The 15,665-nt window shown below is 49.5% G+C and overlaps 2 protein-coding genes across 2 annotated transcripts; both read right to left on the bottom strand.

Annotated features, from left to right (window-relative positions):
* Positions 1-5,289: 5,289 nt before the first annotated feature.
* Positions 5,290-9,606, bottom strand: LOC101009112. The gene is made up of 2 exons (XM_031652574.1): positions 9,207-9,606; positions 5,290-5,789 (listed from the first exon to the last, which is right to left on the bottom strand). The coding sequence occupies exons 1-2, from the start codon at positions 9,507-9,509 to the stop codon at positions 5,574-5,576; spliced, it is 519 nt and encodes a 172-aa protein (XP_031508434.1). The 5' UTR covers positions 9,510-9,606; the 3' UTR covers positions 5,290-5,573.
* Positions 9,607-11,394: 1,788 nt separating this feature from the next.
* LOC110744055 (interleukin-9 receptor-like) lies at positions 11,395-14,489 on the bottom strand. The gene has a single exon (XM_021942989.2). The coding sequence runs from the start codon at positions 13,581-13,583 to the stop codon at positions 13,017-13,019; it is 567 nt and encodes a 188-aa protein (XP_021798681.2). The 5' UTR covers positions 13,584-14,489; the 3' UTR covers positions 11,395-13,016.
* Positions 14,490-15,665: the final 1,176 nt, after the last annotated feature.

Below are 15,665 nucleotides of genomic sequence, written 5' to 3'. Positions count from 1 at the left end.
ACTAGATTAAGGGATACACAGAGAGCTGTTAAAGCACTATGTGTGGGTATGTCTGTGAAGGTGTTTTCAGAAGAGGTGTCATACTGGTATAACATATCACAGCATATCATAATACTGACATGAAACCCACAAGACTGCTGTGACACCCATAAGACTGCTATGACACCCAGAAGACTGATGTGAAGCCTGCGAGATTCATGACACTCCTAAGACTCATATGACACCCATAATTCTGACATGACACTTGCAAGGCTGATATGACACTCGTAAGACTGATGGGACACCTGCAATACTGACATGATGCACACAATACAGATATGACACCCTCAACACTGCTACGACACCCCTAAGACTCACGTGACCCCCTCAATACTGATATTTCAGTCGCAGTACTGATACAGCATCCAGACTCTCACCAGGGTGCTTGGTACACAGCTTCCACTGACCTGAATTTGGATTAGGTTTGGCCTCTACAGTGAAGTTTGATGTCACCTCAGCTTTACTGACATGGTATTACTGTGGTTGTTTATAATTCACTTTACAGTAATTTCATACTTCTAGGAATCTTGCAACAGCAGTGTAAAGTGTAACTTATCCCTTCTCTTAGATTCCTCAGCAGTTACAGCAACTCCACACAAAACACTCCAGTGTATCTTACCAAAGTAAAGACAGCCTCCCAGCTAATCACCACATAACTCCCAAATCAGGAAATACAGGGTCTCTACCTGACAATCCAATCCACAGACCCATTTCACTTCACTGCCTGCCCCAGCTGGGAGAAAAGGTCTCTTTCCATTTGGATTGGGTTTTCCTTTTTCTGGAATGTTCCTGAGCTGTCCCTCAGTTTCACAACTTTGGCAGATAACTCCAAGCTGGGTCTGCCCCATGTTTCCTCCCGAGCAGATGCAGACCCTGCGTTCCCAGCGGAAACACCCCAGCCCGATGCTTGCTCTCCTCAGTGCAACCCACCAGAAAGAGCATAATCCATCTGCCCATGACGGGTGATCTCAACTTCATAATGGCAAAATTCTCTTTTTCAAACCAGTTCATCATGTCACTCTCTCATTTAACTTTTACAATGGGTTCCCACTGGCCTTAGAACAAGGACCACAGGACTGACCATGACCTCCACACACCATGTGCTCCTGCATGCTGCCCTTTCCAAGGCATTCAACCACAGTGGCCTGAAGTCTCATATGCTCTCTCTTACGGGGACACGGCAGCCTTCTGGGTGTCTCAAGTATTTAATGCATGTTCCCTCAAGCCATTCACCCAATGTCCACCCTTAGCAAATTGTCTAAGACGTTGTCCAGCAAAAACCTTAAAGTCACAGCAGTTGTGGTATCTAACAGTAGTAAAGTTAATAATGTGGTTTTTCTAAAAACAAAATATAATTATTTCTTAGATAATCTGCAAGAATCACCCGCAATTTGTAGATCAAGGCATAATAGTTTAATGGAACCAAAGTCCACGTATGAGATAATTAGGAAAGAAAATGAAATCTCAGTGTTGAACGAAAGGCAAATGGCATGACTAATTACTGAAATTTAATAAGAACATACTGGGCCGGGCTTGATGGCTCATGCCTGTAATCCCAGCACTCTGGTGGGGGTCTGAGGCCAGCCTGGGCAACATGGCAAAACCCATCTCTACAAAAAAAAGATACAAAAATTAGCCCAGCATGGTTGTATATACTGTAGTCCCGGCTACTCAGGAGGCTGAAGTGGGAGGATGGCTTGAGCCCAGGAGGATGCAGTGAGCCGAGATGGTGCCAGAGCACTCCAGCCTGAGCAATCGGGCCAGACCTTAGAAACACTCTCCTTCTGACTCTCTTCAGGGAGACAGACAGAGAATTTTCTCTCTTCTGCTGCCGCCTTTGTGTTTGAATATAAAACACAAAAATAAAAGCTTTGTGAAATAAATTTAACCAAGCTAAACAAAACACCTAAATAAAAGCGTTGCCTGGGAACCTTGCTCAGCCTCATGTCAACTTCTATTACTGGAGAGCCAAGAAACTCTGCTCAGTAACACCACCACTGACAGCTGGGTCCTGAAAAAGGTCTTGCGTTAAGCAGGAATTATTTTAAAATAATTAAAGCTTGTCATTGGGTCATGAGAAATTGTTTAATATAACAATTCCCTCAACTGAAAACAAGATAAACTAAGAAGTATATTTTTAAAATATTATTGATGGAAACAAATAGCAGAAACACATAGGATTAAGAATTCTGTTGAAAATTAGAAAGAGATAAATTAGAAGTCAAATAAGAGAAACTTATTGGCCAGGCAAGGTGGCTCATGCCTGTAATCACAGTACTTTCGGAGGCAGAGGCCGGCAGATCAGCTGAGGTCAGGAGTTTGAGAACAGCATGGCCAACATGGCAAAACCCAGTCTCTACTAAAAATACAATAATCAGCAGGGCATGGTGGCGCAGGCCTGTAATCCCAGTTATTCAAGAGGCTGAGGCCAAACTGCTTGAACACAGGAGGTGGAGGCTGCAGTCAGCTGGGATCTCCACTGCGCCACTGCATGCCAGCATGTGAGACAGAGCAAAACTTGTCTCAAAAGAAAAAAAGGAGAAACTTATTGACTCAAACTGGAAACCAAGAGAAAATGGGTGATTTCCTAGTAAAAATACACATTAACAAAATGGACTCTAAAATAAGGAAAATTTAAATACACCAATTAGCATAGAAAAGCTTGGAGTGACCCTTAAAGATCCCCCATTAAAAAAGGACCCCAGGCGCAGGGCGTGGTGGCTCACACCTGTAATCCCAACACTTTGGGAGGACAAGGCGGGCAGATCACTTGAGGCAAGGAGTTTGAGACCAGCCTTGCCAACATGGTGAAACCCCACCTCTACTAAAAACACACACAAAATTACCGGGGCATCACGGTGCAAGCACGCTTGTAGTCCCAGCTACTTCAGAGGCTGAGGCAGGAGAATCACTTGAGTCCAGGAAGGGGAGGTTGCAGTGAGTGGAGATCACGCTACTATACCCTAGCCTGGGCAACAGAGTGAGACTGCATCTCAAAAAAAAAAAAAAAAAAAACACAAAGAAAAAAGAAAAATACCACAGGGCGGGACGCAGTAGCTCACACCTGTAATCCCCAGCACTTTGGGGAGGCTGAGGCGGGGGTGAATCACCTGAGGTGAGGAGTTAGAGACAAGCCTGACCAATACGGTGAAACCCCATCTCTACTAAAAATACAAAATTAGCCACATGCCTATAATCCCAGCTACTTGGGAGGCTGAGGCAGAAGAATCATTTGAACCCAGGAGGCAGAGGTTGCAGTGAGCCGAGATCTCACCATTGAACTCCAGCCCGGGAAAAAAGAGTGAAAATCTGTCTCAAAAAAAAAAAAAAAAAAAAGGCGGGGGGAGACCTTAGGCTGGGTGCAGTGGCTCATGCCTGTAATCCCAGCACTTTGGGAGGCTGACGTGTAAGGACCACTTGAGCCCAAGAGTTCAAGACAAACATGAGTGACATAAAGATCCTGCTTAAATTAGCAGTGCATGGTGGCTGGTGCCTATAGTCCAAGCTACTTGGGAGGCTGAGGCAGGAGGATTGCTGGAGCCCAGGAGGTCGAGGCTGCAGTAAGCCATGATCACACCACTGCACTCCAGCCTGGGTGATAGAACAAGACCTTCTCTCTTAAGAAAAAAAAGAAAATTAATCAAAAAAAATGTAAAGGCTGAGTGCAGTGGCTCACGCCTATAATCCCAATCATTTGGGAAGCAGAGGAGGGTGGATCACTTGAGGTCAGAAGTTAGAGATCAGCCTGACCAACATGGTGACACACCATCTCTACTAAAAATACAAAATTAGCTAGGCATGCTGGTGCACACCTGTATTCCCAGCTACTCAGGAGGCTGAGGCAGGAGAATTGCTCGAACCCAGGAGGCAGAGTTTGCAGTAAGCCAAGATCGGGACATTGCACTTCAGCCTGGGCAACAGGAGCTGAACTCCGTCTCAAAAAACAAAAAAAATTTTTAATTAAAGAAAGAAAAAAAAAAAAAAACAGCCAGGCGTGGTGGCTCAGGCCTGACTGCAATCCCAGCACTTTGGGAGGCTGAGGCAACTGGATCACTTGAGGTCAGGAGTTCGAGACCTGCCTGGCCAACACAGTGAAACCCCGCCTCTACTAAAAATACAAAATTAGCCTGGCATGGTAATGCAGGCCTGTAATCCCAGCTACTCAGGACGCTGATGCAGGAGAAGTGCTTGAACCCGGGAGGCGGAGGTTGCAGTGAGCTGAGATCACACCACTGCAGTCCAGCCTGGGCAACAAAGTGAGACTCCTTGTCAGAAAAAGAAAAGAGGCTTGGCTCAGTGGCTCACGCGTGTAATTCCAACACTTTGGGAGGCCAAGGCAGGTGGATCACAAGGTCAGAAGTTCAAGACCAGCCTGGCCAAGATGGTGAAACCCCATCTCTACTAAAAATACAAAAAAATTAGCTGGGCTTTGTGGCAGGTGCCTATAATCCCAGCTATTGGGGAGGCTGAGACGGATAATTGCTTCAACCCAGGAGGTGGAGGTTACAGGGAGCTGAGATCGCGCCACTGCACTCCAGCCTGGGGACAGAGTGAGACTCCAAAAACAAATGAAAAAAAAAAAAAAGATAAGAAAAGACACCGCAGGGCCATATGGGTTTACAGCTCAGTATAAAGTAACCCTAATGAAATCTGAGTTTATTTAAAATGGTCAAGGTCAAGGAAAAAAAAAAAGAGTAGTGACTTTCTTCAATTAATTTTATGGTATAATGTCAAAGCTTGATATAGTTAATACATGTCAACTAACTTAGGATGAGAATGTTTATAAAACAGATGTCATTTTATGTACCATTACAAATATACTGCAAATTAAACAGACTTTCTCAACAAAAGAAAAACTGTTGTTGAGGACTTTACTTCCATTAGAGGTACACATTTGTTTTTCCTTTTTGAGACAAGGTCTCGCTCTGTTGCCTAGGCTAGAGTGCAGTGGTGTGAGCATGATAATGTGCCTACTTTTCCATTTTCCTGTGTTGTTTCCACTATGTTACCAAATAAACTTTAAAACACCGAGCACTGGCCAGGCGAAGTGGCTCACGCCTGTAATCCCAGCACTTTTGGTGGCCGAGGTGGGTGGATCACCTGATGAGGTTGGGAGTTCAAGACCAGCCTGACCAACATAAGAGAAACCCCATCTCTACTAAAAATACAAAATTAGCCGGGCATGGAGGCGCATGCCAGTAATCCCAGCTACTGGCGGGGGCTGAGGCAGGAGAATCGCTTGAACCCAGGAGGCGGAGGTTGCAGTGAGCAGAGATCGCACCACTGCACTCCAGCCTCGGAAACAAGAGTGAAACTCCGTCTCAAAACAACAACAACAGCAGCCACAAAAAACACGAGCACTGATCAGGGGTGCCTGTTTCCTCGGCCTCAGGCTGTGGCGCCTGCCAGTCCCCACCTCGGTGTTCCTCCTCTTCTCCCAGTACCAGGGTCTCTCTCAAGAAACAAACTCGCATTAGTAACCGGCATCTTGGCCTGCGCTGCGGGTGACCCGCTCAAGCCTCCATGAAGGGACGCTAGTTCAAAGTGAAGTCCGGATACAAACAGCCCGAAGGGAAACGCGGGCGCGCCCGCTCCGCTGTACTCACAGTGGGGCAGGAAGCCTTTTCTTGACTTTTGCCTTGGTGGCCCCAGGTGTCCTGGAGCTGCAGCAGCGTCTCCCTCTCCTCACGGCGGACGTGACCTGAGGTGCCCCCAAGTGTCCTGAAGCCGCGGCCCCTCCTGGTTAGGTCCTGAGGAGAGAAAGCTTCGTCTTCACAGTGGATGCCCCAGGAAGCCGCCGTGCGGATCGGTCACGGTTCAGGCGTGCAGCGCTCTGGGTTTGGCAGGGCTGCGCGCCCCCTCGCGGCAACTCTGGAGCAACTCTGAAAATCAGCGCCTGAATTTTTCCACATAGCAAGCAAAGATGATGACTAGTTCACGCCTGTAATCCCAGCGCTTTGGGAAGCCGAGGCGGGAGGATCACTTGAGGTCAGGAGTTCGAGACCAACCTGGCCAATATGGTGAAACCCCTGTCTTTACTAAAAGTACAAAAAAATTAGCAGGGCGTCGTGGCGCACACTTGTATTCCCAGCTAATCAGGAGGCTGACGCAGGAGAATCGCTTGAACACGACAGGCGGAGGTTGCAGTGAGCCGAGTTCAAGCCATTGCACTCCAGCCTGGGCAACAAGAGCGAAACTCCCATTAAACAAACAAACAAAACACCAAGCACTGATCCAGGGGCGCCTGTTTCCCCAGTCTCAGGCTGTGGCGCCTGCCAGTCCCCAGCCTCCCAACCTCCCGACTGCCCGACGGCGTCTCCGCGTTCCCCCTGGTGCCGTTCTCTGGGTACCAGGGTCTCTGCCCAGAAACAAGCTCGCATCTGTAACTCACATCTTGGCCTGCGCTGGGGGTAAGCCGCCCAAGCCTCCAAGAAGGGACGCTCGTACAAAGTGAGGTCTGGGTACAAACGGCCCGACCGGAAACGTGGCCGCTCTCGCTCCGCTGCACTCAAAGCGGGGACAGGAGGCCTTTTCCTTCGCCTCGGCAGTCCCAGGTGTCCCAGAGCTGCAGCAGCGTCTCCCTGTCCTCACCGCGGACGCAAACCCAGGTGTCCCCACGTCTCCCGAAGCCGCCGCGGCCCCTCCTGGGTGGGTCCTGAGAGGAAGCTCTGGCCTCACAATGGACGCCTCAAGACGCCGCCATGCGGATCAGACGCGGTTCGCAGGGCCAGGCGCCCCCTCGCGTCAGCTCTGAGGAATCTCTGAAAATCAGCGCCCGGATTTTTCCAGGCCCTGATTTTGGAAATTTCAACTGAAATGGAGACCACCATCCCGTGTCTTGACCCAAATGCATGGAGATACCAATCAAAGAAGTTGGCCAGTTCACGCCTGTAATCCCAGCACTCTGGGAGGCCGAGGTGGGCAGATCACTTGAGGTCAGGAAATCGAGCCCATTCTGGCCAACACGGTGAAAGCCCATCTCTACTAAAAATACAAAACTTATCTGGGTGTGGTGGCACACGCCTGTAGTCCCATCTATTCTGGAGGCTGAGGCAGGAGAATCCCTTGAACCCGGGAGGCAGAGGTTGCAGTGAGCTGAGATTGCGCCACTGCACACAAGCCTGGCGACACAGCAAGACTCAGTATCAAAAAAGAAAAAAAAAAAAAGAAAGAAAAAAGAAAAGAAAAAGGAAGGAGAAAAGAAAAGGAAAAGAGAAAAGGAGAAAGAGACTCCAGGCTAGGTGCAGTGGCTCACACCTGTAATCCCAGGCGTGGGATTTTTTTTTTTTGGAGGCAGAGTTTTGCTCTTATTGCCCAGGCTGGAGTGCAATGGCGCGATCTAGGCTCACTGCAACCTCCACCTTCCAGGTTCAAATGATTCTCCTGCCGCAGCCTCCCAAGTAGCTGGGATTACAGGCACGTGCCACCATGCACACCTAATTTCTATATTTTTAGTAGAGACCGGGTTTCGCCATGTTGAACAGGCTGGTCTCGAACTTCTGACCTCAGGTGATCCCCACGCACCAAGGCTTCACAAAGTGTTGGGATGACAGGTGTGAGCCATGGTGCCTGTCCAAGAAATTTTTTTTAAATTAGCTGTGCATGGTGGCTGGTGCCTATACTCCTAACTACTTGGGAGGCTGAAGTCTGAGGATTGCTGGAGCCCAGGAGGCCGAGGCTGCAGTGAGCTGTGATCACGCCACTGCACTTCAGCCTGGTGACAGAGTAAGACCTTCTCTCTTAAATCAATCACGCCTGTAATCCCAGCACTTTGGGAGGCTGAGACGGGTGGACCACGAGGTCAGAAGATCCAGACCATCATGGCTAACACGGTGAAACCCCGTCTCTACTAAAAATACAAAAAAATTAGCTGGGCATGGTGGCGGGCGCCAGTAGTCCCAGCTACCCTGCAGGCTGAGGGAGGAGAATGGCATGAACCCGAGAGGCGGAGCTTGCAGTGAGCCAAGGTCGTGCCACTGCACTCCAGCCTGGGCCACAGAATGAGACTCTGTCTCAAAAAATAAAAATAAAAATAAAGGCAGGTTGTGGTGTCTCACACCTGTAATCCAGAACTTTGGGAGGCAGAGGCGGGTGGATCAACTGAGGTCAGGAGTTCGAGACCAGCCTGGCCCACATGAGGAAACCCTGTCTCCACTAAAAATACAAAAATTAGCTGGATGTGGTGGTGAGCGCCTGTAATCCTAGCTACTCAGGAGGCTGAGGCAGGAGAATCGCTTGAACCTGGGAGGCGGAGGTTACGGTGAGCCAAGATGGCACCACTACACTTCAGCCTGGGCGGCAGGGCAAGACTCTGTCTCAAAAAAAAAAAAAAAAAAAAAAAGGAAGAAAGAAAAAGAAAAAAGAAGATGGCCAGTAAACAAAACTCAATTTATGTTCTTTCTTTTCTTTTTAAGAGACAGAGTCTCGCTTTGGCGCCCAGACTGGAGTGCAGTGGCGTGAGCATGATAATGTGCTGCTTTTCCATTTTCCTGTGTTGTTTCCACTACGTTAACAAATGAGCCTTAAAACACCGAGCACTGGCCAGGAGAAGTGGCTCACGCCTGTAATCCCAGCACTTTGGGAGGCTAAGGCAGGTGGATTGCCTGAGGTCAGGAGTTCGACACCAGACTGGCCAACATGGTGAACCCGGTCTCTACTAAAAAATAGAAAAAAATTAACTGGGCGTGGTGGCGGTTCCCTGTAATTCCAGCTACTCGGAAGGCTGAGGCGGTAGAATGGCTTGAATCCGTGAGGCAGAGGTTGCAGTGAGCCGAGATCGCGCCACTGCACTCCAGCCTGGGCAACAAGAGCGAAACTCCGTCTCAAACACACACACACACACACACACACACACACAAACCGAGCACTGATCAGAGGGCGTCTGCTTCCTCCTCAGGCTGTGGCGCCTGCCAATCCCCAAACTCCCGACCGCCCGACAGCCCAACGGCGTCTCTCCGTTCCTCCTCTTCTCCCGGTACTAGGGTCTCCCTCCAGAAACAAGCTCGCATCCCTAAGCGGCATCTTGGCCAGCGCTGCGGGTGACCCGCCCAAGCCTCCACGAATGGACGCTTGTACAAAGTGAGGTCGGGGTACAAACGGCCCGACGGGAAATGCGGCCGCGCTCGCTCCGCTGCACTCGCAGCGGGGACAGGAAGCCGTTTTCTCACCTTCTCCTCGGCGGTCCCAGGTGTTCCAGAGCTGCAGCAGCGTCTCCTCGCAGAGGAAGCGGCCCCAGGTGTCCCGAAGCCGCGGCCCCTCCTGGGTGGGTCCTGAGGAAAGGAAACTCCGTCCTCACTGTGGACGCCCCAGGACGCCGCCGTGAGGTTCGGACTCGGTTCGCGCGCGCGGCGCTCCGGGTTTGGCAGGGCCGGGCGCCCCCTCGCGGCAGCTCTGGAGAATCTCTGAAAATCACCCTCTGGATTTTTCCAGGCTGAGATTTTGGGAATTTCAACTGAAATCGAGCCGGCCATCCCGTGCCTTGACCGGAACGCAATGAGCTAGTAATAAAAGAAAATGACCAATTCACGCCTGTAATTCCAGCACTTTGGGAGGCTGAGGCGGGCGGATCACTTGAGGTCAGGAGTTCGAGACCAGCCTGGCCAACATGGTGAACCCTTGTCTCTACTAAATATACAAAAACAAGCAGGCGTGATGGCGTGTGCCTGTAACCCCAGCTACTCGGGCGGCTGAGGCAGGAGAATCGCTTGAACTCGGGAGGCGGAGGTTGTAGTGAGCCGAGATTGTGCCACTGCACTCCAGCCTGAGCAACAGAGCAAGACTCCGTCTCAGGAAAAAAAGAAAGAAAGAAAGAAAAAGAAGATGACCAGTAGACAAAACTCAATTTATTTTCTTTCTATTCTTTTTAAGAGACAGGGTCTCATTCTGTTACCCAGACTTGAGTGCAGTGGTGTAATCACAGCTCCTGGACTCAGCTTCCAGCTCCCGTGTTCAAGAGATTCTCCAACCTCAGCCTCCCAAAGCACTGGGATTACAGGTGTGAACCACTGTGCCCAGCCCCACCTGATTTTCTTGTATTTATTTATTTTAATTTTTAATTTAATTTTATTTTTTATTGACAGGGTTGGGTCTCATTATATTGCCCAGGCTGGTCTAGAACTCCCAAGCTCAAATAATTGTCCCAACTCAGCCTCCCAAAGTGCTAGGATTACAGGCGTGAGCCACCATGCACTGCCTGATTTTCTTTCTATCAGCAATAATGTATAGGACTAATTTGAACTTGAAATTTAAAAAAAAAAATACCATTTACAATAGCACCCTCAAAATTGAATTTTTTAAGTATAGATTTAACAAAATACATTCCAATCCAAATACAATCCAAATATGCATTCAGAAAACCTTGGATCATGGTTGGGAAGAATAAAAAATATATAAATAAACTCAGATATTCCTTGTTTAGGAGCAGTACACTCATTACTGTTAGCTTTACCACAAAAGCTAAAGTAATGAAGAGAGTGATATTGGTGAAGGAACGGACAAATAGATAAACAGAATAGAATACAGAACCCAAAAGACCCAAATAAATACTGTCAACTGCTTTTGTCAAAGGGGCAAAAATATTCAATGGGGAAAGAAAAGTCTGTTCCACAGACGGTGACAGACCAATCAGAAACCATAGGGAAAAAAATGAATGTAGACAGAAACTTCATAGCTCACCCCAAAAAAAATCACTGAAGATATAGTCTGTAGACTTAAATTTTCAAATATAAAATTGTAAAAGTTACAGAGGACAATCCACATGACTTTGGATTTGTGATGAGTCTTTAGATACAATACCAAAAGCCAGTTCATAAAAGAAAAAAATGATAATGTGGACTTTATTAAAATTTAAAATGACTACTCTGTGAAGTATCTTGTTAAGAGAATCAAAAAACAAGTCATAGACTGAAAGAAAATATTTACAAAACAAACCTGAAAAAAGACTTGTGTGCAAAATATACAAAGAAATTCTAATAACAAAAAGAAAAACAACCCAATTAAAATATAAAGTCACCTCACCAAAAAATATATACAGATGACATGCCCGGGTGCAGTGGCTCACGTCTGCAATTTCAGCACTTTGGGAAGGGGAAGCAGGCAATCACTTGAGGCCAGGAATTTGAGACCAGCCTGGCCAACATGGTAAAATCTTGTATCTACTAAAAATACAAAAATTAGCTGGGCATGGTGACTCGCGCCTGTAATCTCAGCTACTTGGGAGGTGGAGGCAGGAGAATCACTTGAACTGGGGAGGCAGAGGTTGCAGAGAGCTGAGATCACGTCACTGAACTTCAGCCTGGGTGACAGACCAAGATGCTTTAAAAAAAAAAAAAAAAAAAAAAAAAAATTGGAGGTTTGCTGTCACAAGCCAAGAAACTAACAGCAGCTAAAGAGAGACCAGAAACAGATCCTTCCCTAGTGCCTTCAGAGGGAGCATGGCCCTGCTGAGACAGAATAGAAATGGGACTCGGCCCACCCCCACTAACGCGTTGTTCCATATGTGCCCACTGACCCCCAGACCTTGCAGCACCATACTCGCTGCAGGTGCCATACTCGCTGGCCAGACCTTGCCACCTGTCTGAAATAAACTAAGATAAGCAGCATCCTGCCATAAGTCTTACTCAAGGGGGTTGACTCGACCACCCGCTTGTGCACAAGGCCAGGAGAATGACTGATCCCTACGCCTGGCCTCATTATAACACTAAAGTCCCCACCCAGGTATGGGCTTTTCTGCTATTTTCCAATCACACAGCGTTTGTGTTAGCATGATTCTTCACTGCATCTGAGCACCCTTCACTCCACCCCATACATGTAATGACACTCACCTAACTCATAAATCAGGCATGTCACCCTCCTTAAGACACCTCAGTGCACTCCCCTCAGGGAGCCAGCCAAGAATCCTTCCTCCTGGACAACCTTTAGGGCATAAGACTTACTATGTCTCTTTTCTGCTCAACCTTTAGGGGCATAAGACTTAATAAAGCCCGTCTGGGAAACTTGCTTGGCCTCGTATCAACTTCTGTTTCATGGGAGCCTAAGAACATGTAGTCGGGAACACTGCCAGCATCTTTATTTCCAACTTCTGAACTTTGGAACTGTGAGACAACAAATCTCTGTGGTTCTAAGCTACCCATTTTGTGGCACTTTGTTACGACAGCCCCAGGAAACAAATGCAGGCACATTCTGCTCCATCTGCTGCTCTCTCCAGACCACAGCTCCTCCCCAAGCCCACCCCATGAGAGGCTGAGGACAGAAGCAGGACCCTTCACAGGCCACCATCACTGCTGGATGGTCACTTCCAGCACTGACTGTCTGGGAGCTCCAGCCTCAGTTCTCAGTTTCCTGGAGCGGATGGGAGGATGAGGACAAGGAGGAACGAGGGTGCTGGCCTCCCAGGAACTGTCCCTGAGCCTCCACCCTGCTGTCCCTGGAGCTGCCCCTGAGCCTCCACCCTGCTGTCCCCAAAACTGTCATTGAGCCTCCACCGTGCTGTCCCTAGAGCCCAGAAAGCCCAGGGCTGGCCAAACATCACCCCTCACTCCTCTGGCCCCTCCTCCCAGCCATCAACACTTTGGAAGAGGCATTAAGCCCCTTTTAATCTCTAGAAAGGTGCCTCAGGAAGGCACAGAGAGGTTACACCAGGTGGTCATGGTGCCTTACCTGTGTCTACTGGGCCCTGGCTGGCCCTTTAAGGGGATGAGGACGGAACAGCTGAGAGACCACACCCCTCGGGGGCCAGGGATAAAGCAAAGGGACAGTGAAGGAACCTGTGGGCAGGATGCTGAGGGTAGAGGTTCCTCCCCACAGGCACTGAGCAGAGGGTTCCTTCCTCCCTGAAGCTGCCCCCGAGCCTCCATCCAGACAGGACCTCCAACCACTACTAGGGGCCCGATCTCAGGAGGTTCAGTCCCAGACAAGGGTTCCAGAGACTTAAGTCCACTTTCCCAAAATGGACATGATGCTTCTGGCAAGTCAGGGACCTAGAACGTCCAGGACAGAGCCTTGCTGAGGACGGAAGGGAGCAACGTGCCCTGGAGGTCTTCATGCAGCCCGGGCCTCTGGCAGTGACCAGCCAGCACCCAGGCACCTCCTTGCTGGGTCTCCAAGCCCTGATGGTCACAGAAAAGGCTACAGGCCAGGGCTGGGATGGGCCCAGGGCTCTGCATGTTACCTGGGAGGGCTGAGGGGTGGCATCCCCTGTAGCAGCTCAAGGCACAGTAGTCACTGCTGTTACTGTTGCCCTCTGAGTCTGGGGGAGCTGGCCTGGTGGGGGACGTGGGGGCCCAGTCCTCCTGTGGCAGATAGGCAAGCAGCTGAGCCCTCCACTCCGCACACCCTGCTGGCAGCACATTCTCTGAGCTCAGGTTCCCCGGGAGGCTGGTCCCAGTGCCCTCCTGCTCCTCCTCCAGGACCACAGATTTCCAAGGACCCGATGGGCCACAGGTGAGCAGTGCAGTGGCCTCCTGGACGCAGGGCTCCGAGGCTCCTCGTGGTGTGCCAGCAGCACAGTCCCGGCTCAGCAGCACACCAGCCCTGTGGGCCCCCATCCAAGTCTGGAACAGAGTGCGGGAGGAGGGAAGGGCTCAGGCAGCATGTTCAGAACTCATCCTGGGAGCGGCTGCCTCCTTTCTGGCAAGCCCAGCCTCCCTCCTCCTCCAGGAAGCTCTTCTGAGGTCCACACCCAGAGGCCAAGGAGCGCCTGTGTCTTGGATATTCTGTCTTTCCTCCATGTGCCAGCCCAGCCTCATCACGGGACCCCGAGTCCCTTCAGGCTCCTCACCGCTCCGCCAGCACAGGGCCTGGTGCTCACAGCACCCCAAACCAAGGTACAGATGGTGACATCTGCCCAGGACAGAGCCAACTCCTGACGGCATGAGTCTCAAGTCCTTTCAGCAGCTACAGAGACTGGGCATTCCCAACACACACACACACACACACACTCACACACACAGACGCACAGACACACAGACGCACAGACAGACAGACACATACACGAGTTGCTGTCAGGACTGGTGACTTTCAAATCACTGGACTAAGGCTGGCAGACCTGGATCTTTCTGTGGGGTCACAGGAGGCCCCCGCCTCCAAAAGGAAGCTGTTCCCTTGGTGGGACCGGGAGCCTCCATCCCATGCACCACACACACCACACCCTCCATCACTGCACTGCTCCCTGGAGACCAACCTACGGCACCAAATCCCCACCTGAGGGTCTAAATAACCCCTGGCAGGTGCCTTGATTCTCTAGGGAAGGGCTGGTGCCTGCAACAGGATGACAGTCCCGGGACAATCACAATCTGTGTCCTGCTCAGCCTTGTCCTCGGCTGCCCAGGCTCTTAACAGTCACACCTACACCCTGTGGAAAGAGGGGGACTCTGCCAAGAGCCAGGTGCCCGGTTTATGGTTCAAATTGAATATTTGGACAAAAATCTTGAGAACTAGGCTCTTTCATTGAGAGAGAAAAGGATTTTTCTTGCATAGTAAAGCTGGAGCCGTGGTGTGGAGGGGGACATCCTTGGCTGCGACAGGGCCCAGGGATGCCCTAGGGCACAGGGGAGGGAAGATCCCCTGGGAAGAGGGGGCTCAGTTTGGCCCAGACCCCAGGGAGGGGCCTCACTGCCTCCTCTTGTCCCGTCTAAGGTCGACTGATTTGATGATGACGATTTGATTTGATTTTATTCTGATGCGCCTGATTTCTGAACGCGCTTTGATTTGATTTCGCCTGATTTTTGCCGATTTGATGCGTGCCTGATTTGATCTCTGATTTGATTTTCGCTGATTTTGATCGCGCTTGATTTTGATTTGATCGTGATTTAACGATTTCTGGACGCATGCAAATGATTTGAATTCAGTTTGATTTGCGTTTGATTTGATTTTGAATTGCCGATTTTGCCGCTTTGATTTTGAATCGCATGCACGGATTTTGATTTCTGCTGCAAGCGGATTTCTGCCGATTTGATTTCTGATCTGCTGATTTTGATTTCTCGCGTTTGATTTCTGACGCATGCACGCCGGATGCACGATTTGTCGCCCGCTGCCGGATCTGCTGAATGGCACGCCGGATGCCGGATGATTTGAATGCAATGGATTTCTGCCGATTTTGAATTCGCTTTTGATTTGATGGATTTCTGACGCATGTTTGATTTTGCAATGACGTGCTGACGTGCCGATTTGAATCTGCAACGCCGCATGATTTCTGTTGCGTTTGACGCAAAATGATTTTGATTCGCTTGATGCTGATTTGATCTGCGCCTGATTTGATTTCTGAACGCCGCAGATTTTCGCACGGATGAAGCGGATTTGAATTTGATTTTATTCGCGCTTGATTTGATCTGAATGCATTTGATGCCGGATTTTCTCTGATTTTGACGCGCTTGATTTGATTTTGATTTGAATCTTTGATTTACGGATTTGACCCGCCGATTTGATTTGAATGCACGGATTTGATTAAAATGATTTTGATCGCCTGATGCAGCTGGATTTCTTGATTTGAATCTGCGCTTTGCGATTTTTACGGATTTGAATTCCGCCGCCGATTTCTTGATTTTCGATTTATACGCTTGATTTTAAAGCGGTGCGATTGACCTCAGCCCAGCAGGAGAGGAGGGCCTGATGCAACCCCTGCTGCTCCT

Source organism: Papio anubis, chromosome 11 (assembly GCF_008728515.1).
Source record: "Papio anubis isolate 15944 chromosome 11, Panubis1.0, whole genome shotgun sequence".
Classification (NCBI taxonomy): Eukaryota; Metazoa; Chordata; class Mammalia; order Primates; family Cercopithecidae; genus Papio; species Papio anubis.
Note: the sequence above shows the minus strand (reverse complement) of the source record. Positions and strands in the feature narration are given on the sequence as shown.